This window comes from Delphinus delphis, chromosome 17 (genome assembly GCF_949987515.2).
Source record: "Delphinus delphis chromosome 17, mDelDel1.2, whole genome shotgun sequence".
In the NCBI taxonomy this organism is placed as follows: domain Eukaryota; kingdom Metazoa; phylum Chordata; class Mammalia; order Artiodactyla; family Delphinidae; genus Delphinus; species Delphinus delphis.
This window is the reverse complement of record NC_082699.1, coordinates 59,763,551-59,788,583: the sequence shown is the minus strand read 5'-3', so window position 1 is coordinate 59,788,583 and position 25,033 is coordinate 59,763,551. Positions and strand designations below refer to the sequence as shown.

The following is a 25,033-nucleotide window of genomic DNA, read 5'->3' as shown; positions in this document are numbered from 1 at the left end:
AGCATTTCGGACTCCGCCAAGAGCCCTTGGAGCACAGGTGGTCTTGAATTTTAGCTAACAGGCCTCAGAGTGGAGCGCTGTGCTCAGCCAAAGTACTGGTCCGATTTGCTGGATGCATTTGGATTCTCCTTATGGTGAAATGCCTGGTGGCTTCGGAACAAGTATGTAACTAGAGACAAGGAAAATAGATGAAAGAAAGTGCAAAGGATATCGGGGGCAGGAAATAAAAAGGAAGACGATGTGAACTCTGTTTTTTCAAATATTACTTTCTTTTTCCTTTCCACGACCTGCCTGTTCAAATAGTTCTTTATAACACTGCAGAAGGAGAAAATAAGATAAAGGGTGCTGCATCTCCTCCTGTAAAAGCAAGCAAGATTCCAGTCTCATGTTCTAGGAAGTCATAGTCTTGAAGTCGTGCTGGTCCTTCCACTGCCCCTGAAGGGAAAACAGTGGTGGCCATGGCAGGAGTGCCTGACATTTACCAAGCGCTTGTATGGACCAGGCCCACGCTAAGGGCTGTACTAATATCATCTCATTGTGTGTGTGTGTGTGTCTGTGAGGGGTCACCTGATTGCTAAGAGGAGCTCAAGGTCTAGATCTTCCAGGGCCATTCAGATTTGAATACCACGCGCATCTGTCTATGTTTTACCCATGTTTTTGAATCTTCTAGTCCGTGTACTGGTTAAGAATGAGGACATTGGAGCCAGACTAAGATTTGAATCCAGTTCAGCTACTTTCTAGCTGCGTGGCCTGGGGCAAGTGATTTATCCCTGGGCTTCCATTTCCTGATCTGTAAAGTGGGAGAATTAATAGTTACTATTTCACGAAGTTGTGAAGGTTAAATGAGTTATTACGTGTAGAACAGGGCCTGGCACACAAAATCTATCATTTTGGTTGATCCTCTATGATTAATTCTCCAAGGAAAATATATTCTTTGCTTTCGGTCCTCACCCCCTTTCTAGCACCTGTAAAAAGGGAAGGATAATATCTTATTCATATGATTGTTTTAATGACTTAGTGACTTAATGTATAGAAAGTATCACCCTCTGTACTGTCTATTCATAGATGGCACTCCATCTGTGATGGAGTTTGAACTCCTCTTGATATTGTAGTATAGAAGCTTATTCTGAGATTTTTGGTTTATCTTTAATTTTATGGGTGCCAATCATTAATAATAATGCATTCATTAATGTATAAATTTAATCATTAATATGGAAATATTTTGACCTCAAAAGTATTGTTTCTTGCATCAAGAATAGTGAAAAGAAAAGAGAAATAACTGCTTAAGGTAACGTACAAAGTAAAAAGATCATTTCCTAATCAGTAGAAATTTACGAAGTAAAATGAATTTTGATTCAAACAAGTTTGAACACTATTAACTGAATATCTGTGATGGTTATAGCATTGTGCTGGGTGGAGGAAGAGGGAAAATTCATCTGAATCCCAGGGAGCTTTCCGTCTACCTGGGCAGACAAAGCACACACATGAAGCTGGACCATAAGAGCAGAAGGTAGGGTGTGATTGACCCAGGAGTCTGCAGAGTTCAGAGATGGTGGAAATCAGTGTGGAAAGATGTGAGGGCCAGCAGTGGGTTCACAGGAGCCTTGAAGGATTGTTAAGGATTTAACCAGACAGAAGGAAGGGAGGACAGGGCATACAGGTTGAGGAAGAGGCAAAGCCAGTGCTGGATTTGCCAGAGTGTGACACGGAAAGGCTGGGAGCAGAGCCTTCTGAAGGGCAGCCATCAGCCACCCGGGTCTGTCTCAGGCAGGTTAGAGTTTAGAATAAAACATAGCCAGAGGGCTTCCCTGGTGGCGCAGTGGTTGAGAGTCCGCCTGCCAATGCAGGGGACACGGGTTCGTGCCCCGGTCCGGGAAGATCCCACATGCCGTGGAGCGGCTGGGCCCGTGAGCCATGGCCGCTGAGCCTGCGCGTCCGGAGCCTGTGCTCCGCAACGGGAGAGGCCGCAACAGTGAGAGGCCCGCGTACCGCAAAAAAAAAAAAAGAAACTTTCATTCTAGTGACTAGAATAAAATAATCTTCTTTAAAGGGAAAAAATACTTGAGGGGGAAAAGATGGTATAACGTGTAATGCTGGAAATTTCAATATCAGTTTAGCTCCTCATTGCTAACATGGCATTTATATCCCAGATGAGATTTCGTAATTGATCCATAATTTGCTTCAGCTGTTGATTCTTCTGTTTGAGTTTCTGTGAAAACAAAAGAATTTATCAGAAACGTTTCATGAAATATATACCATGAAGGTAGAAGACTAAAATGTCACAAGTTAGAACTCCAGTGATCCAGACCCAAATTAAGCTAATTTCCTTAAGGCAGAAGGTCTCAATCCTTTTCTGGCCGCAAACATTCGCTGCAAGGCATGAGGAAGTCTAATTCAGCCCCCAGAGGCCTACAGCTCCATCCCCCACCTCCCTTCACTCCTCCACTTCTACCACCAAAGAAAATAAGCTAAATATTTACTTGTTATAAAACCTAAGTACATAGATTTTCCAAGAGGCAGTGTAGCATAATGGTTAAGAACACAATCTCTAGAGCCAAACTCTCTGGGTTTATACTCAGCTCCTTCACTAACTAAATATATGATGTTGGCCAAATTACTTAAGCTCTCTGTCCCTCAGTTTCCACAACAGAAAAATGGGGATAATAACTGAACCTACCTCAGAAGAGTTTTTATGAGGATCAAAAGATTTGATTCATGTCAAGTGTCAGAACTGTGCCTGGCATACAAGTAAGCATTCAGCAAATGTTACTGATAGCCACAGAACAGAAACCGTCAATATAGAATAGAAAGTATAATAAAAATGCAATGCCTGATGCAATTGGTCTTTCAAACATGTGGCAGAAGTCACTGTTCGCTCTCAGCACGAAGTGCGACCTAATGCTGAAAACTGAAGACAAGATGGCACAGCCCTGATACAAGCGTCTTCGTAACTGAGATTTGCTGGATGCCCTGAATGCACGTGGCAGGTGTCCCTGTATCTCTAGATCTGGGTTTCTACTAGACCACAGTTTGTTAACTTCTTTTTAAGCATCCTTTCTTCACATCCTATGTAGTAAATGTCTATGTAGATAAAACAAGACAAACATAGAGAATTTCAAAGTGCTTACTAGTTATTATAATAATCATTACTATTAAGTAACCTCTTGGAAACATTACATTTGGAAGTAATATTATTTAGTTAGATAATTTTAAAGATACTATATTAAAATACCTCCAGATCAAGTAGTACATGTTCATTATAAAGAGACCTAAAAATCTTAATCTTGATTTCATTAAAGAGCAAACTAAGATTAAATAAACTGCTTATATTCTATCTAGAGTTAGAGAGGTAACAGGAGGTAAGAAGGTAAAAGGGAAGAAGAAATTCTTATTGGAAAACAGAAAAGCAATTTAAAGAGACTTCAATATTAATTAAATTTAATTCATATTTGAAAAGAGAATTAACACAGTCAGATTAAAACATATGACCGTAGAGTACACAGGGTAAGCATACAGTATTCAGTACCATAAAGCTCACTTTAACATAGTTTTGGGGAAAGAGATACTATTAGTACTTTAGGTATTCAGTCTCCTTGTTCAGTTTCACACGCCCGATCTTCTAAGTTCTGTTGTCATAAGTATGTGGTAGCTGCCTATTAAGTCTTTGTCATCCTAGAGACCAAGAAACTTCTGCCAGCAATCAAGGGTGGCAGCAAAACAGGAATATACGAATAAAGGTGTATATTGGGAGGTCGAAAACCTCAGTTCCAGTTCTGACTCTGCCTCTAACTTGCTATTTGATCTTAGACAAATTCCTTATCTCAGTTTTCTTCCGCAAGAAATTGGATTATATAATCTATTAGGCCCTTGCCAGTTCTAATTTGTTTATACCCATACATAAGATGAAAATCAGTTACACAGACACATGTAATGAAAACCAGTAAGCTTAGTTCAGGGAACTAATTCAAGGCTTCAAAATGATTCAGTCAGCTGCCCTTTTCCACCAAGCCATCATTCCCCTAAGCTGTGAGAGACTTCAGCTACCATGATTCCCTGCTCAATTCTCATTTTTCAGGAGGAAAGTAGAGAAGAGCAACTGAATAAAAGGAAGAGAAAGGATATGAGTTGATTTTTAAAAAATTATTTGAATTAGTACCTTCTAACATATCTTGAATATGGTCACTTAAAAAAAATTCAGAACTTCTCTTTGGAATGGAATTCTTAGCCTGTAACACATTTTGTTCCATAAATATTTACTGAGGGTATATTATGTGCCCAGCTCTGGGTTAGGCACTGTAAGGGAAGAAAAATGAGTTAAGAAACGGTCCGTTGCCTTGAAGAAACTCCACATGAAGTAGGAAGAAGCTACTGCCCAAACGACTAGACCATAACCTGGTTAAGGCAGATGGCAGGGGAAAAATATCAGATGCTGTGGAACCCCAACTGGTAGGGTCAGCAAACAAGGAAAATATTTTTGTTTGGGGTCTAGAAAAGTTGGTGGTGAGCAAAGAGTGGAAGGAAGGATAAATTTGGTCTTGTTAGTAGATAATGGGGATCTATTAAAATTCTTGAAGAAGAAATATGATTTAAACTGCAATGAAAAAGGTTAACTGGGCAGATGTGTGCAATGGGTTCTCCTAAATAACTTCAATAGTGACAAATCTGTATCCATGGAAAAGGAGAAAGAGGAGGTATTTAAGTTTTTGAAACAGTTGAAGACCATTCAGAGGCCAAGTCTGGTGAATGAAGCTTAGTGATCACATTTTCAGTATAAATTAAGGAGTAACTAGAAGTAATAAAATTATATTCTTGAGTGGTTAGAAACAGACTTTCAAATCAATATCCAAACAGAGGTTACAGATGGCTCCCACAATGGTTACATCACTGGAATAAATGCTACTTTCAAGAATACTCATTTGGAAATATAAATTCTGATATACTCATTTAAAAAATTTAGCGTCATTAACTCTTAAAGTAAGAGAACTAAAAAATGTGGGAGATTTTCAAGGTAATATTCAACTCTAGGGAATAGTAAAACTTTTTTTAAGTATGATATGTCATAAGGCATTTGGACAGTTTGTCTCAAAGAGGCCACAAAGTTTTAAATTAAAATAATTAGCATACAAGTAAAATACCTAGAGCCAAAACACATCATGAAAATATCAACAGCAAAGCTGACAGTTATGCTTATTAGTGGTTAAACTGTAAATAAATTTTCATGACATGATATAGGATTTGATATATACAATCTTGCCACTGATTGATTTTAACAGAGGTTGACAGCTGCTGTTATCAAAATCCATCATCTGTGCCTAATTTGTTACATTAACAGGTGAATGTGTAAGTAGAGTAGATACTTAAAAAAATGTTTATGCTAAGTCATACCATGTAATTTACTATTCATACAATTTACTATTCATACAGAGGCTGTGACAATTGGTCAAAAATGCTTTAACTTCTAGCTTGAACTCAATTATATGTCAACTCTGTAAAAACTACCCACATATCTCTTTCAGTTTCATTTTACCATTAACAGAATACTTTTAAGCAAAATAGAACTCATTCTGATATCCTTAAAATACAGTCTCAAACAAGTGTTCATCCTTTACTTGGGTATTAAGGCTTATGGATTCAAGCACATATGAAAAGAAAATGAAGTATTTTAAAAAGCCAAAAATTTGACTATTAAAATTAGGCCATTCTTCATCTGATGATTTATATCAAGTACTGATTACAAATTTCATGCCCCAAAGTTTCATGCCACTATGGTAGACATCAGTGATATATATGTTGTTAGAAACCGGACTGATCATCAGTATGTTCTGTACAATCTCAAGTACACAGTGATACTCAGCTGACCCTTAAACACTGTGGGGGACTGGTTCCAGGACCTGCCGCGGTACCAAAATCTGAGGATGCTCAAGTCCCACAGTCTGCCCTCTGTATCCATGGTTCTGCTTCTGCAGATTCAGTCAACTGCATATTGTGTAGTACAGGAGTATTTTATTGAAAAAAATCTGCATATGAGTGGATCTGCACAGTTCAAACCTGTGTTGTTCAGGGGTCAACTGTAGTTGAAAAATTAACTCAGTTAATTTAAACTACTTTTAATAGCATCTGTGTGACTATGTAATTAGGCCAACATTTTACCATCTGAAGGTGGTTATTTAAAATAAACATATTTTTCACAGAAACACTCAGGTATGTGTGCCATTAAGGCAGAAAAATATATAATTTTTCAATTATATTTTAATCTTATATTCTAGAAGGGAGGTACAAAGTTGGAAGAAGTGGGGGAAAAGAAAAAATAAAATACCTTAGTACCACTAATTATACATAAGATAACTTGGTTAACAGTCAGAATATGTATTATATTCAATTCACATTTATGATGTTTTATTTAAGGAATGAGTCAAAAATCTCTTTGGGTCAAAAAATCCACTTTGGTTTTCAGCTGTTAACTTTATTCTCTTCTGCCTTTTTTAGGGGAATTTCAATTTGAGTTAACCAAATCTTAGTCCTCTCCCTCTTTTTTTTTTTCTGGTTTCTGTTTACTGCTTAATTCTCCAGTACTGTCTCAAATTACAGTAACAATTCCCAGGAAGTAAGAGAGAGCCATGAGGCCAATCAAATGAATACTTCCTCTGCCATTCAAGAGAAGATAGTTTCTCTCTAAATTCTCTTAAAAAAAAAAAATTCCCATGGAAATACAGGGCTAAGCTTTAAATCTGTTTAATTTAAAACATGTAATGGATTCTTTCCTCTTTGTAATAATCTTCAGTTCAATACTATGTTAACTAAAACAAGTTTTATGCCAAAGTTAGAAGTATGTACAACAGCAAATTCAACAGATTCAAATGGTTTATTCAAAATCAAAACGAGTTCTCAAATGCCTGAAGTATAAATGGGAACACAGAATTTAAAATATGGGCTTTTATTCCATAAATAGATGAACGTTCAGAAATACTACTTTGTTCATTGAAGTAAGCCTGTTGCAGATAAACACTGTGGACTAAACACATGTGTTTATCTTTTCTTTTTTCTCAAACCCTAATAAAATGGCAGGAGAGGAATGAAAAAGCTATATAAATCCACGTGGAGAAAAATGATCAGAAAGGAGACAACAGTAGATGTCAGGTGGCACATGTTAAGAATGGAAAGTAGAAGGGGAGCAATAAATGACATGGGAGGAAACTACTGTACAACCCTGATGGATGCAGGAAGGATGACAGTGAGAACGTGCTGATCCGCCACGGAGACCTGGAGACAGGTGCCATCGCAAAGTCAGCACGTGAGGCCCCGGGGACAGAAACTGGAGGGAAACAGCTACAGGGACGCGCGAGAGCCCAGGTGCTCTCTCCCACTCCTCACCAACGGGGGACTGAGTACCCTCTCGCGTGTCCTGTCCCACGTTTCAGGGAGCGAGAGGTTTGTTTCCTGTGAAATTGAACCAGAACAGCTGGGGATTCAGTGCCACCAGCACAGCAGACGGCAAGAAGACATGAGACTACACTCTATTTAGGGCACTGGAAGATTCTCCTCTGAAGAAATGGAATAGCCCTAAAGAAAAAAAGCCTCAGTAAATGATAGTTGGGGCTCCCCCCAAAGAGAAGAGCCAACTTGCTTCCAGATCTCGCTATGATGAAGCCAACTCACAAAGCCTGCGATAGGCTTTCCAGTGCTTCCCTCCCAAATATAAATGGCTCACGTTTAAGCATCAGATGCTCACCAGATCTTTTAGAGCCTCCATCTGCAAAGACAACAAAACATAACAGGTTGGCAAACTATGGCACGTGACCTGTTTTTGTAAGGCCCACGAGCTAAGGATGGTTTTTACATCAGAGCAAGGACCATGGGCTTCCCTGGTGGCCCAGTGGTTAAGAATCCGCCTGCCAACGCAGGGGACACGGGTTCGAGCCCTGGTCCGGGAAGATCCCATGTGCCGCGGAGCAACTAAGCCTGTGTGCCACAACTACTGAGCCTGTGCTCTAGAGCCCATGAGCCACAACTACTGAGCCCGTGCGCCCAGAGCCCATGCTCCGCAACAAGAGAAGCCACCGCAAGAGAAGCCCATGCACCGCAAGGAAGAGTAGCCCCCGCTAGCCGCAACTAGAGAAAACCCATGCGCAGCAATGAAGACCCAACGCAGCCAAAAATAAATAAATAAAATAATTTTAAAAAAAAATGAACAAGGACCACATGTCTCACAAAGCCTAAAATATTTACTATCTGGTTCTTTAAAGTTTGCCAAACCCTGTATGAGAAGATTATGGAAGAATACCTTCTAATCTCTGAGGGAACCTGATTTACAACATAAAATTTTATATCTAGCCAAACGATCAACTGGACAGATACGTGAAGGCGAAAGTCCCTGCATTCCTCCTAAAGAAGCCACTGACGCATGGACCTTACCGAGGGAGAAATAAACCAAGAAAGAGAAAGATAGGAGATTGAGGAAATAGTGAAACCAACAGAAGAGGTGAAGGAAAGCCCCAGGGCAATAGATGAACAGCAGGCCCAGGGAGCATTCAACCAAGACCTGAGGAGATGGGAGGACTTGGGGTGGGGGTGGGGGGGAAACCTGTAAGTCGTCTGATAATTTGATTCTGGAAAGTTGGAAAACAGTACTGAGGAGCGGCCACAGATGCATAAAGAACTAACCAAAATTTTTCAAAATTACAGAACTATTAACTTTAGGAAAACAAAATAATTATTCAAGGAAATGTAATTCTAGTTTACTATGTGGCTTAGCAATAAGCAATATTTACGTGCCATAATAATATGAACACAGAATATTTATTGAACCCCAATTACGACAACCACATTGAAAGGACTGGGGGAAGGAAAGTATGTAGGTGGGTCCAGGACAGAGAGAGACTGTACAGAGAGCTACATCCTCATGTGGAGAAAGAAATACTCTTATACATCACAGTCTTGATATCAATTACATCCTTTACTTAAAATTCACAAAATTCTACGTCAATAGCTAGTAAGAGTTTTTTGATTACACACTGTCAAAGTATTACTATAGTCTGATTATATGATAGGTCTTTAAAAAAAATCAATAATAGGTTATGACTAAACCATCATATTAGGAAAAAAAGAGGAACTTAGAGAAATGGAAAGTGAAATGAAACTTACCTTTAGAAAAATTACATCTTTCTGAAGTTACACAAGCTTACCCCCGCCCTCCCCCTGACCGCCCCCCCCCCCGCAAATATCATAATATCTTCTATGGTAGAGAACAAACTATATGTATGTCACATGTGGTACTCTGAAATCAAAGTTACCATCACAATTGTGTTTTATTTATATATACATTTCATTGTATTTTATAAATAATATCCTTACTATAGAGAAAAATAATAGAACACATCCATTGTGAATTAATACATAGATTATCAACAGAAACATGTAACACTTAATAAATGAATGTCTTGTATCTCTGTACTACCAAACACCACTTATTCTTCAAGATCTAAATTAAAAGTTCCCAATCCCCTCGTAATTTCCTACTGTAAATTGTTTATGCTTATTACTGTCAAATTTGCTGGAACTATTCTTCTTAATTTATATTTCACCTCTTAAAAACTGTTTTAAATGTTATTTTAGAAAAATCTATCCATCTTTTTCTTTTTTCCTGAGTTTTGATATACATTTTTCTTTTAATTTTCCAATACTTTGTTTTGGAAGTCTTATTTTCAACTCTGAAATTCATTTTGACACATGGTGTAATGTAAAAGCTAGCTTAATTTTCCCCCAAAGTGTCTCTCTTGAAAGACTAATTTTCCACACAATCCCTCTTACGTCATATTAAATTCTCATATACAATAGGAAGACTTTTTCTGGCTATTATTTTACTAATCTATTCTTGTGCCGGTATTTCACACTTAATTATTGTTTTTACAATATACTTGATATCACGTTTTAGTTTTTGAAGCAAAGAGTTCTTTATTTTATTACTCTTATAGGAATTGTTTTATATATGTATTTTAGTATGCTCTCAAGAAAATCCAATTTGCATTTTATTTGAATTTGTTTTTTGACTGGTATTGCGCTAAAATCTTACTAGTTTTGTGCAGTTTCAAGAGAATTCATATTTGGATTTGGACTGTTACTGTTTAGAATAGTTATTGCCCATATAAGAACTTAATGTGTTCTTTCAACTATTCAAAACTTCTTTTATGTATCTTAATAAGTTTAGTTACATATATCATGGAAATAATTCCTAACTACTTAATATTTGTTGCTGCAATTGTGAATAGGATCTCACATTCTAATTGCTTTATGGCATTATAGAAAAATGGTATCAATCTTGTATTAAGCTCTTCTTTCAAACACTTATTGACTCTCATCAATGAGCTTCTTTGAGCTTAAGCTTGAGTTAAAATGTTATGTACAAGCTTAAGGAACTTAACAGATTTGTACATAATATTATAACCCGTTTCCTAAAGTTTATTTCAGTTTCACTGGCTATAACTTCTAAAATAGTATCAAACACAGTGGTGTAAGGCATCCTGTTTTATGCCTATATTTCATCTCAATGAAAAATGTTGGCTACTTATCTGAAATAAGTTTTTTTTAAAAAAAGACTATCTTGTTAATAGTTTTAAGCATTCTTTTTTTCAATTTAATCTACTGATATTATATGTAAACTGAGTCATCCTCCTCTACCTCAGAAAACCCTCTGTGGCTGTGGTGGATTAATTAATACCCTGATGAATTCTATTAACTAGCATTAAGAATTTCAGGAGTGGGGCAGGAGGTGGGAGCATGTATTTGTAAGTGAAGGAGCGAGATTGGTAGTTTTATTTACTGTGCTATTTGTTAGGTTTTGGTAACCATGTTTCCACCACAGAATGAACTGTTTCCACCACAGAATGAACTGACAACATTCCTTATTTCCCTATGTTTCTAGAGAACTATCTGAACATTATCTTCTAAACTTCTAAAAGTACTCAGCAATAAATTCAAGTTAGGAACTTTTGTGGGGTGGAGGGTGGGATGGGGTAGTGCTTTGATAACTCAATTTCTTATTCAGCTGTTGAGACATTCACCTCTCCTACTTGTAAATTTTTATCATTTGCTCCTCCAAATACACTCTAAGCTAGAGAGCTACAATTCTGCCTAGAAAAGAAGAAAGTAAATGGGTTGTGACTGAGTGCCTATGAGGCTTTTCTAAGAGCTTTACTGCCTGAATTCTGTGGTCTCTCTTCTGACTATTCAGATGGCATTTCTGCTTACCTTTTAGTCCTGGGTTGTACTCTAAGTAGGTTAAATTTGTCACAGAAACAACTTCAGGTAATTCTATAATTCAAATTATGTTGTTGAGTTACACAGACTCCCCTGTAATTTGTATCAATAATTCGGAAATATAAAACATACAGACTAGCAACTCACTTTATTGACTTCAGCAATTTCTCGCCTCTCTTCACTAGCAAAACGAGGTGGGCCAGCCCGGTCATCATTCTTTGAGCCATCGTCTTCCACGTATGGAATAAGTTGCTGGCAGTGACAGACAAAAGTTAAAAAAGTCAAACATATGACACACAATTTCCAATTATACTGGTATAGATAATGCATCCGATTAAGATCACTTTTTATACTTTTCTCTTAATAGTACAAAAATATATTTTAATTCAAATGACAGCCTAAAATAAAAGCCTTAGAAGCCTTAGAAGTCTATCATTTCAGTGCACTCTACACATTAGCTTTTCAGATTTCTTTTGCAAAATAGTCCTTTTAGCAAAATTAGTTGTCACATGTAATTAAGTAATATCCTACTCAGTCAATCAGCAAATATTTAATTGGCAGATAGTGGCTGGGGAGACACTGCAAAAATAATGACAAATAAGACAAATGACAAATAAGTCCTACCCTTACGAAATTTATAGTTCATTGAGATGGAACAGGCTTTCCTTCATCTATACTAAAAAGAAAGGAAGTTCATGGATGCGTATTATATAAATGTCATTTACTTACTATCTAGTATCTGTGCAGATTTCTAGATGTCTTTTAGTTGGGAGAAAGTTTTTTTGTAAGAGAAGAAAATTTATATAGCAATGAAACTTCTAGCAGGATTATAATTAAATACGTATGATTTGTGATGAAGTTTATTTGATGAAGCCTCTTGTAGATGTGACAGAGACTTCAGGAATTATCTAGTCCTTCCATCTTATATTACCAATGCAGGAACAGGACAGAGGTAAATAACTGGTACAATCAGGAGTCAATCTGCCCAAACTTCTATGAATTCTTGGGACAAATATAAACTTGCCCACATTCACAGCCACTTTCTTCCTTTCCTCTCTCCTAACGCAAGCAGAGTGGTCCTTCCTCCTGAAGACACTTTGTCTCCATTCCTGTGCCCTGATTCCTCTGCCCTCCTGTCTTCATTATTTATTTTCCCCAACCTCACCCTACCATTTTCTTCCTTTTTATCTAAACATGTTCTCCCATTTGGAGGAAAAAATCCCTAACCCTCAACTCTATCCCTCCTTCCATCTACTGCTTTCTTCTCTTGCTTTTAATCTAATCTTCTTGAAAGATGAATATCCACTTTCTGGCTTCAGTTCCTTATTTCCTGTTTAATCTTCAGCTCACTGTGATCTGACTTCTTGTTGCTACCTTTTCACAGAAGCTCTGCTCAAATATACCAACAATTAATCTGGTGGACAGTTTTCATTCTTTATTTTCCTTAACTTCTCTGCAGCATCTGTCAATGTCAACCACATTTCCCATCTTCCACATCTCTGACCCCTTCTTTTCAGGCTGTATTGCAGTTTACTCTTTCTCTGTGCACTCTTTACATGCTGATCACTCAAAAAAGAAAGCACTGATCACAGGAAACTGTTCCTTATATGTAATGAGAGAACATCCAAACCTTCCCAGCTACCTTTGGTGGCAGACATATAACTTGTCAACAGGAAAAGGGCACCTATAAAAACATCATATACCTAATTAACTAAAATATATCTATGATCCGAGATTAAATTTAAAAAATATTTAAAAACTAGAGTGATTCCACTAAGATAATTTAAATTAATAATGATAAAAATAGTTATAACCTTTTATCTGTAAAGAACTTACATGAAAACCACTTTAAAAGGATTTTACAATACTATTAATATGCCTACTAAAACATGCACTGATTTAATTAAAATGAGACACTGGAAGCAATAATAAAAATTGCCACAGACAACCCTCTCCTCCCAACAACAAAAATTTACTATCAGCCTGGATGTTAAAGTCTACTAGAAATTATTAACAAGAAAAGACAGTAATAATTCTATGTATATATATATATATATATATATATATATATATATATATCACAATTTCATCTTCTCTAGTCAAAAGCAAAACCAGTATGTTTCATAATCTGGAAATATGGTGAAAACAGAAGAGAGAAAGGAAAAAATTACAAATGTCCTGAGACTATCTTAGACTCATCCTCCCTCTACCACTAAAACTTGCCTCTACTGGAATGGGATCCATCCCTCCACAGTTTTCATTGCATTTATCATAGACCAATCGCAGCTTCCTGAAGAGAATAGAGAGTTGGCGAAGATGATCCTGTAGCTTTGCTAACCGGTCTTGATATGTTCCAGTATGGTAAGTGACACCGTTTGGCAGCTTCTCAATAAAGAAAAAGAAGAAGAAAAGAAAAAAATTAAGATCAAGACTTTTCAGCAGAAGAAAAAGAAGAGTATGCTGCCACTGTTGCAAAAATAATCTCAAAATACCTTAAATATGATAAGATAATTAAGATACTCAAGGTATGCATTAAAACATAAAGCTGTCACCAAAAGTTTTACTTTAAGGGCTTCCCTGGTGGCGCAGTGGTTGAGAGTCCGCCTGCCGATGCAGGGGACACGGGTTCGTGCCCCGGTCCGGGAAGATCCCACATCCTGCGGAGCGGCTAGGCCCGTGAGCCATGGCCGCTGAGCCTGCGCGTCCGGAGCCTGTGCTCCGCAACGGGAGAGGCCACAACAGTGAGAGGCCCGCGTACAGAAGTTTTACTTTAAAAGGAAATCAATAGCAGGAGATAGGTGCAAATCAATCTGTACTTGAATATCATTAATAAATTATTACAAGTAACTGCTATGATCATAACTCTGTGTTGGATGCTTATATATTTTTAATTCAGGAATTTTATCAAAAGAAGCCAAAAATATATACTGAAATGACAAAAATCACAGATAAATGGAAAAACTACTACCTATTTAGAACTAAATGCACCTTTTGTGCAGTGCTGAAACTCACAAACAAAATCTTCCTTTCTCTGTACATCTTTACAGTATTTTATTCCCACAATTTGATCTGTGAAATCATCCTGAAATTAGAATTAACAAAATTTGTACCATGTTTTCTAGTATACGAGGTAATTTCATTATAAGCACTCATACATACACTTACCTTGGGGAATAAAGTGACTTAACCAAAACCCAAACTACTGTCTAATAGCTAGAAGATCAGTCCAGTCTTTCTAAACCTCAGTTCATCCTTTTTTTCTTTTCTAAACAGATGAGGTAGGAATGCAAAAAAAAAAAAAAAAGAAGAGCCTGGTAGAGTGTTCAGAGAAGAAAGAAAACAAGACACACTATTGTCATAAGTAGATAAAACCATAAACACTAAAAAAAAAAAAAAAAAAAAGACTGTAAAGGCCTATACGTAGTTGTTAAAAGGTGTAATAGTTGATAAAAGATGTAATAGGAAGGTAGGCTTAATAATTCATTTTCTTCTTTTCTCTCATTTCCAAATATCCTGTAATGTTATGTTTATAAGTTAAGGAGACAGATCTTCTGAAATTCTTTGAAATGAGTTTTATTAGGATTTTTGGAAATTCTCAAGAATTAAAACATTCTGAGGATTATATCTCAAAGAAATACGATAAAAGTACCAAGGACTGAATTAGTCAAAACAGTTTAAAGGAGAAAAGCATTATGAGTTCACCCCCCAATACAACATAGGATTTCTCATGACCTTTCAATTTATGAACTTTCACAAACATTATCAAATAAGAGAAAAGTTTCAAAGGGTCACTGCTTTCTTGTTTGGGTGATAATAAGTATAATGATTACATCTTGCATACAGAAGGAGGCTCTACCTTTATTATGGTACTGACTACGTTGAGTACTTTGCCCATATTTTGTACTTAATAAAGACTAGAAGCAGCTGACATTTATATCCCTGTATTTAGTATAGTGTACACACATAGAAAGTCTTGAAGTACAGTCTGGATTATTTTACTTTCATGAATTATTTTTTCCATAAATGGACACTTAAAATTCACTAAGAATTCTGTGTTATGCAAAAGAACTCTTGATAAATCCTTTCATAAAGGAAAACAAAATCCTTTGAAATACAAAGAACCACCCTCCTCAAATTCACCCTCTTAGCAAGTTTGGGTATTAGTTTTCACATAGAGCATCAGCTTCTCAAAGAAGGGAGCAATTAATTCATTCAAAAAATTTACTTTTCATGTTGTCAGGCACTGTTCTAGAAGCTGAGGTAGAGCAGTGAACATGAGAGAGATAAGTTTCCTATACCATAGAGTATAAGTTATAATAGTGCCTAGGAGCTCTTGGGATATACTATATAATGTAGATGCTTAGCTAACAAGCTCATCAGTAACCATCTCACTAATGAATACTGAATATCTGTAAATAAATATGTGATCATACCGCTAGACACTAAAAAGGCATTCAACTAAATTCAACATCCATTCTTAAAACAAATATAAAACTCCTAATAAAAATTCCCCAACACAATAAAATACATTTATCTCAGTTAAAAAGTCAGCACCACGATGAATGTTGGAAATATTACAAGCATCTGCACTAAAGTCAGGAACAGAACAGGATGTGTCTACTAAGACCACTAATACTACCAGTGAACACTGTTCCGTAGGTACCGGCCGATGCAATCAGAGAAGGAAAAAAAAGTTGAAATATTAAAAAGCTGTGGCATAATCGTCACTATTTACAAATGATATAAAGTTCTATCAATAAAGGAAGTCAAGAGAGAGATGGGTACAAAAGTAATACACAGAAAACCATAGCTCTGCTTTCATATATAAAAACAAAAGAAAATGAGAAAGGAAAAAGACCCCATTTACAACAGCAACAATAAAGATAAAATATCCAGATAAAATATTTGACTTAAAAAATGTCAAGATAAATATGAAAACTTAAAATACTTCATAGAGACACAAAAAAGGATATTTTGTGTTCTCGGTTAATAAGACTCAACATCATACCAATATAAAGTCTCTCTAGGTTAAATCAATGGAATAAAAGCACTAACAGGATTTTCTCAGAACTATTAAGGTGATTCTAAAGTATATGTGGAAAGATAAGCAAGAATGGCCAAGGCGATTTTGAAAAATAAGTGTAAATACTTTATAGAGCCTCAATAAATGTAAGAAAGTTTGCCATTACTACATAAAAGAAGGCAGCTAAGTGGAACAGAGCATCCATAAATTGATTCATTTATATGAAGTAGCATCTGAAATCAATGGAGGAGGAAAACGAATTATTCAATCAACTTTTTGGAAAAAGTAAAGCTGGGGCCATGCCTTACACTTCATACTAGGATAAATTCCATACAGATCAAAGTTTTAAGTATAAAAATTGAAACAAAACTGAATATTTCCTGATTTTGGAGTGGGGAAGGACTTCCTGACTTAGACATTGAACCTAAAATGACTGATAAATTCAGCTACCTTAAACAAATATATGTATGGCAAAAGGTAAACAACAGACTGGGGGAAAAAATTCTTGCAAGTTATATCATACAGAGCAAGTTTTTCTAATATGTAAATAGCCAAATCTTATAAGTTGGGGGAGAGGGTAAAAAAGACCAAAAAAAAAAAAAAGATAGAAAAATGGGCAAATAATATGAACAAGCAGTTAACGGAAAAGGAAACAGAAATGATTCATAAAAATATGAAGAGATGCTGGAACTCATTAAGACTAAGAGAAATGTAAAGTAGATTTTCACCTATCAAATGATCAAAGATCCAGAAATATAATTTGCTTGTTAGTCTCAGCCTGATTGTTGGTCAGGAAATGGTAGCATAAGCTGGTACAACTCCCATGGAGCGCAATTCATCATAATTTATCTAATTACAGAAGCACAAAGCCACTTCTAAGAATTATCCTGCAGGTATACTTGAGCATTTATGTAGGAAGGTATTCACTACAGTATAACAGTGAGAGATTAAAAGCCATCTAAATGCCCTTCACTAGAGGACTGGCTAAATAAAGCACAGTATGTCCATGCAGTGGATTACTATACTATACACCTCAAAAGGAAAAGGAAGTATTTTCTGTATAGATATGAATAAACTCCAAAATGTACCAAATGAAAAAAGCAAGGTGCAAAATGTGTATAATATACCAGTATTATCTGTGCAAAAAGGGAGGAAATGAAAGAATATACATTTGCTTAAATATGCACAGACTATGTGGAAGGATATATTAAGATAGTAATAAAAATCAATAATAATCATCACCTGTGGAGAGAAGTTAGCTAGCAGATAGTGATGGGAGGGGGAATGTTCACTGTAATGTCCTTTTTTATTTCTGAATTCTGAATATGTTCAGAATATACGAATATATTCTATTATATATTCAAAACAATTTTTTTTTTTTAAGATTTAAAGCATAACAAATAGAACCAAAGCAATACTTTCTTATGCAGAGAATCTTAATCTGGGATCTAGCGATCTTTAGGGAGACATCTGTTAACCCCCTGAAATTTTATTCAAAATGTTTACATGTGCATTTTTCTCAGAAGAGAGTCCATGGTTTTCATTAGATTTTCAAGAGGCTAAAGGACAACTAATAAAGAACCATTTCTCTAAAACAAATGCTCAGAAATAACCTCAGCAGTTGATATTTATGGCACTTCATCCTTCTAGATTAATAATATAGAAGATAATTTTAAAAATTTAAATACTTAAAAGAATGCATTAATAAATAGCTTATATGTCGTCTTCTTTGTACCACTTCTCTCAGCTTTTTATAAATGAAGGAGCACACTGTTGCTTCATTTCCAGCCAATTATGATATGGCCCACAGGGTCTTAGAGGAGTTAAATCACCGGATTCACAATATAAGAAGCACAAAGAAATAACTATTGTAGTCCCTTACAAATTGGTTTAGAATATATGTCCACAGGTAATCTAGTTATTAATAATACTTTTTTGAAAGAGTTCAGTTCTTTCAGTGTCAGTTATGGATGTGTATTATATTTCTGTTAATAGTACAAATTGTTTGACAGCAAGTTAGTATTATAAAGAGGTTAGTAGGACGAGCTACCAGTCATGTGTGATGTTGGGTAAAGTCTTCTCTCTTTAAGCCTCAATTTCCTTAACTGTAAAATAGAGATAAAAATACTTCTTAGAACTGTTCTTATAACAGTATACCTGACCAAGGAAAGTACTTGATAGATATTAGCTATTAGCTCTACTAGTCCAATACAGCAGGTTGAAAATAAAGAAATATTTGCTAAATTCTGAGATCATTTAACCCATACTTTAATCATCTTATATATTAATCCATTAATTTTTAAAACAATTGCCAAAGATTTCATATCTTCTCTTGGATTCCCTTTGTATTTTATTTCACGCTGGCTTTATTGACATGGTCTTAAAATATTTCCATACAACTATATTACTTCTAGAATCAATAGGAAAAAAACCCCTCAACCATTAAAAAAAAAGAAAGGCAATAAAACATTCTTTAGTGCACCAACTGAAATAAGAGTTCTAAAGTTCTAAGAGTCTGAGGGCCTGGATTCAAATTTACCCTATACTGACTAGATTTGGACAAGTCACTTCACCTCTCAGAATCATAGAATCCTCATCCATAAAACAAGAATGATATCCACATCCCATAGTAGTAAAGATAAGCATTAAAAATGGGTTAGCAAGGGCTTCCCTGGTGGCACAGTGGTTGAGAGTCCGCCTGCCGATGCAGGGGACACGGGTTCGTGCCCCGGTCCGGGAAGATCCCACATGCCGCGGAGTGGCTAGGCCCGTGAGCCGTGACTGCTGAGCCTGCGCGTCCGGAGTCTGTGCTCCGCAACGGGAGAGGCCACAACAGTGAGAGGCCCACGTACCGCAAAAAAAAAAAAAAAAAAAAAGGATAAGCAAAATGGTGCTGAAATAATTGGATATCCAAATGCAAAAAAAAAAATCCATATCTATCATTATATAAAAAAATTAACTCCATGCGGATCATAGACCTCAATGTAAAATCTAGAACTATAAAACTTCCAGAAGAAAACATAGGAAATCTTTGCCACCTTGGGTTAGACAAAGATTTCTTAGATATGGAACTAAAAGCAAAATCTGTAAAAGAACAAATCAATAAATTGGATTCCATCAAAATTTAAAATATCTGTTCTTCAAAAGGCAATATGAAGAGAATGAAAAGCCACAGACTGGGAGACAAAACAAAGACATACAATACAGAAAAAAAAAGAAAAGACGTACAATAACAAGTGCTGGCAAGGATGAGGAGTAACTAGAAGGCTCAAGCACTGCTGATGAAAATGTGAAATGGTGTGGCCACTTTGGAAAAGTTTCTTAAAATGTTAAACAGACATTTCCCTTATAACCCAGCAATTTCACTCCCAGGCAACTATCTTCTTAAGAGAAATGAAACACATGTTCACACAAACATTTGTAGCTGAACACTCATAGCAGTATTATTTATAAGAGCTCCAAAGTGGATACAACCCAAATGTCCATCAACAGATGAACGGATACGCTAATTGTGTTATATTCATACGGTAGAACACTGTTCAGCAATGAAGAGGAAGGAACTACTGATATATGCTGAGTGAAAGGAGCCACACCGCCCGCCTGTACCAAAAATCATAGTGTATGTTATATGAAACTCTATAAAATGCAAATTAATTTACGGTGCCAGAAAGCAAAGCAGAGATTGGCTGTGGATGGAAGGCCAGAAGTAAAGATTTAAAAGGGGCACGAGGAAACTTTGTGGGGTGATGGATGGTTTCACACGTCCACGTGTCAAAACTTTAAATGCATTGTACTGTACGTCAGTTATACCAAAATAAAGCTGTTTAACAAAATGCTTAGCAGAATCTGAATTCAACACCTTGGACCCTCAAAAAGTATTCTGTGGAAAAAGATGAGATTAAAATAATCCCAAGAGCATGGCGGAATGAGACTCACCTCTACCTTGAAAGATACAAGAGTTCGCCTAGAAACCTGAGAACCTGGTCGAATCTAGAAAATGTGGCTTCAATCTTCCAGAAATCCGGCCTGGAAAACATCACCTCCACATCTTGGGGACAGACACATTATTGGGGAACGCTTCTGAATGTAAATGGGGGAGACCACATACTCGAGGTTTGGCCAGGGCAGCTGCGTCGACGCCCAGGGACCCCACGTAACAATTAAACCAGCAGCCCCCTCCCTCGCAGAAACATCCCGCTTTCTCCACGCACGGCCGTGACCGGAGCCCTCCTTCCTTCCCACCTGCATGTTCCTCAGGAGCTGGAAGATCTCCATGGTGCGGTACACGATGTCCTGAACCGTCTCCTGCCCGATCCGGCAGAGCGATGCGGTGTTAACCTCCCGGGCCGCCTGCTGGGCTTGGGGCCCGGCGAAGGGCCCGGGCGCCATCCCTGACGCAGCCAACGGAGGGGTGGACATGGCGTGGCAGCGGCGTCAGGTCAGCAGTGCTGCAGAGTAGGCGTCAGGGGGTCCGCCCGACCGTCGCTGGCCTTGGCGTGAGCAGAAGCTTCTAAGACCGGGCGAACTGATTTCAACACAGCTGCCGTGACTTCCGCCACGGTGACGTAACACGTCATCAAACGTCACGGGGACGCGCCCTCGGCGGGGTCCCTGGGAACCTGTGTTAGCGCAAGGTCGGCCGGGATTGGGCTGGACGGCCGGGAGGGGCGGGACGGGCGGGTTGAGTAGCCAATCACCAGCTGTACTCTAGCCAGAGGGGGCGGTGCGCGTGGTGGAAGGCCGGTGGGCTTTCCACTGCTTGGTTTCCCAGTCTCAGCCAATGGTTAGAATTCTTGATAGAACGCTTACTTCGTCTTAATTTCCTTGCTGATCATTTTTTTTTTTAATAACAAGCGTACGAAGTGTGTAGTGGTATTGTTCTTTCACAACTAGAAGGCAGGCCCAGAGGGACTACTTTGACATGTTTAGTCGCATACAGCTTGCAACTGATAACCTGCGATTTGAGTTTTTGATCTTCATGCTTCACTGTAACCTGACACCAACTCCCCATTTGTTGTTGGTCCCTGCTGAAAAGTCGGTTTATTCGGGAAGCTTTCCCGATCACCGGAAGTATAAAATTAACACTTCTCTCTCACATACACTATCCCCCCACCCCCATCCCCTTTCTGACTTTGGCACTATGTTGTATATAATTTTCAGTTTGTTTACATTCAGACTTCTCCTCGCCTTATTCACACACACTAGAATGCAAACTTTGTAAAAACAGAGACTATGTTTTATTCGCTTACTGTATTCTCAATGCTTAGTGATTGGCACATAGAAGGTGCTCGATAAATACATGGTATGACATTATAAATGTAAGAAAAATTAGAATAAAGCCATTCTCTCTCCTACCACTTCCTGTCCATTTCCAAAGGAGGAGGAAAGTCCAGAATGTGAAAACTGGTGATAGGCACTAAATTACTGTGTTTTAAATAGTATGTGGACACTCCATTGGTAAGGACTTCACAGGAAAATGTTATTAAAAATGACATAGGAGCCATTGTGGAGATTTTAAGCATAGTGATTTACAGCTGTTTAGTGAGCAGTTGCCATTTGACAAATATTTACTGAGCACCTACTATGTGATGGGTGCTAGAAGTGGCGATAGAGTAGTGGACAAGTCAGACAAAAACTCTGCACTCCTGGGACAGACTACTAAATATTGTGATGAGTGTCTAGAAGCAAAAGTTCAAGGTCCTAATATCTAGGTGCTAACAATTTAGGGGATCAGGGACAATCTGAAGGGAATAAGTTGGGCCCTGATGGTGAATGGCAGAGGGTGCAGAACACTGGAGCCTCTTCTGTGAGAGGATAATGGGGCAAGGGGACCTCCAGATGCTTCCAGGGTCAGAAGTTTAGCATCAGGGTGGGTCAGGAAATAAGGCTGAAGAGAGGCAAACCTCAGAGGACCTTCTAAGGCATGTCAAGCAGTTTGGGCTTTATTCTAAGTGAAAGAGCAAGCCATTGAAGAGTTTCGGGAGACAGGAATAATTGCCAGAAATAGTCAACTTAGAAGGTTTATTGTGGTGGCTAAATGGAGAATGGTGAGTATGTACTGTCTCCTTGTTCCCTGCCAAAGGAAGGTGATAATGATGGTGATGGTCTGTATTAGAGAAGTAGTACAGTGGGTAACTTTGAATAAGTATTTGGTAAGTAGAATCTGGAGAACTTGATGTTGGCTGGTTTGGGAGTGTGAGGAGAGAAGAAGATGGCACATGTTTCTGCCTTAAACAAACAGCTGATGTTTATGCCATTTACCAAGATACGGTACACTGAAGGAAAACATGTTTCAGTGAAATTATGACTTGTATCAGTTTCCTATTGCCGCTCTAACAAATCACCACAAACATAGTGACTTAAAACAACACGAGTCAATGCAATCCCTATCAAATTACCAATGACGGGCTTCCCTGGTGGCGCAGTGGTTGAGAGTCCGCCTGCCGATGCAGGGCACACGGGTTCGTGCGCTGGGCCCGTGAGCCATGGCCGCTGAGCCTGCACGTCCGGAGCCTGTGCTCCGCAATGGGAGAGGCCACAACCGTGAGAGGCCCGCGTACCGCAAAAAAAAAAAAAAAAAAAAAAATTACCAATGACATTTTTTTACAGAACTAGAACAAAAAATCTTAAAATTTGTATGGAGTCACAAAAAACTCCGAATAGCCAAAGCAATCTTGAAGGAAATAAAATGGAGCTGGAGGAATCAGGCTCCCAGACTTCAGACTGTACTACAGAGCTACGGTAATCAAGACAATATGGTACTGGCACAAAAACAGAAATATACATCAATGGCACAGCATAGAAAGCCCAGAGACAAACCCATGTACCTATGAGCAACTAATCTATGACAAAGGAGGCAAGGATATACAATGGAGAAAAGACAGTCTCTTCAATAAGTGGTGCTGGGAAAACTGGACAGCAACATTAAAAGAAAGAAATTAGAACACTCCCTAACACCATACACAAAAATAAACTCAAAATGGATGAAAGACCTAAATTAAGACTGGACACTGTAAAATTCTTAGAGGAAAACATAGCAAGAACACTCTTTGACATAAATCACAACAAGATCTTTTTTGACCCACCTGCTAGAGTAATGAAAAAATAAAAGAACAAACAAATGGAACCTAATGAAATTTAAAGCTTTTGCACAGCAAAGGAAACTATAAACAGGATGAAAAGACAACCCTCAGAATGGGTGAAAATATTTGCAAATGAATCAGCAGACAAAGGATTAAGTCCAAAATATATTAACAGCTCAATATTAAAAAAAGAACCCAATCTAAAAATGGGCAGAAGACCTAAATAGACATTTCTCCAAAGAAGACATAGAGATGGCCAAGAGGCACGTGAAAAACTGCTCAACATCACTAATAATTAGAGAAATGCAAATCAAAACTACCATGAGGTATCACCTGACACCAGTTAGAATGGGCATCATCAGAAAATCTACAAACAACAAATGCTGGAGAGGGTGTGGAGAAAAGGGAACCCTCCTGCAGTGTTGGTGGGACTGTAAATTGATACAGCCACTATGGAGAACAGTATGGAGGTTCCTTAAAAAACTAAAAATAGACTTACCATATGACCCAGCAATCCCACTACTGGGCATGTACCCGGAGAAAACCATAATTCAAAAAGACACATGCTACAGTTGTTCATTGTAGCACTATGTACAATAGCCAGGTCATGGAAGCAACCTAAATGCCCATCGATAGACAAATGGATAAAGAAGATGTGGTACATATATACAATGGAATATTAGCCATAAAAAAAATGGAATTGAGTTATTTGTAGTGAGGTGGATGGACCTAGAGTCTGTCATACAGAGTAAGTCAGAGAGAGAAAAACAAATACTGTATGCTAACACATATATATGGAATCTAAAAATAAAAAATGGTACTGATGAACCTAGTGGCAGGACAGGAATAAAGATGCAAACATAGAGAATGGACTTAAGGACACGGGTGTGGAGGGAAGCTGGGACAAAGTGAGAGAGTAGCATTGACAAATATACACTACCAAATGAAAAATAGATAGCTAGTGGGAAGCAGCTGCATAGCACAGGGAGATCAGCTCAGTGCTTTGTGACCACCTAGAGGGGTGGGATAGGGAGGGTGGGAGGGAGGCTCAAGAGGGAGGGGGTATGGGGGGAAAAATAAAGAAATGCATGAATTAAATCACTACTTCACACCAAAGAATGGTTCCTCCCCCAGGTTTAGAGAATTTGCATGCCCTGGTCAACTGTTTTGGGAATTTAAGTGCCTAATGTCTTTTTTCCTTAAGCGTCACAGTTATTGCCAACCAAAGTCTGCTATTCAGACACACTTAGCCAGGATCAGGAGATATTTGTAAACACCGTCAATGAGAGCATGAGGCTTGAAAGAGACAAACATGTTTTGGGATGAAAAGGCTCAAACTGTGTATGAATTTGCCTATTGTTTGTGGTTGATTGTCTCACAACCACATGTCCTGATGATGGTTGTTCCTTTTTTGGGCTAGAAGCAAATATTCTACTCCTCCTTTTCAAGTTTTATGGTCATCAAACAAACTAGTAAAAACTAACTATAAGGGCTTTGTGATCATTGATACTTCATGGTGAGTAGTAAATGAGGCAGAGTAAAGTGAATAATTCACCTGCCAGAATTTCTTGTACCCTTGTCTACTACGACTTCTCTTGAAGTTTTTTTGTTTCAAACTTTTTCATAGAGTACTGGATGGAAAGCCTTCTGCATTGCTGTTCATGGTCTAAAGCAT

General features: G+C 37.7%; 1 protein-coding gene across 1 annotated transcript; it reads right to left on the bottom strand.

The window, feature by feature from the left end:
- Positions 1 to 2,025: 2,025 nt before the first annotated feature.
- Positions 2,026 to 20,841, bottom strand: MED30 (mediator complex subunit 30). Its single transcript, XM_059995091.1, has 4 exons — positions 20,519 to 20,841; positions 13,477 to 13,635; positions 11,401 to 11,505; positions 2,026 to 2,209 (listed from the first exon to the last, which is right to left on the bottom strand). Exons 1-4 carry the CDS (start codon positions 20,693 to 20,695, stop codon positions 2,114 to 2,116), a joined length of 537 nt encoding a protein of 178 aa, XP_059851074.1. The 5' UTR covers positions 20,696 to 20,841; the 3' UTR covers positions 2,026 to 2,113.
- Between the last annotated feature and the right edge of the window lie 4,192 nt (positions 20,842 to 25,033).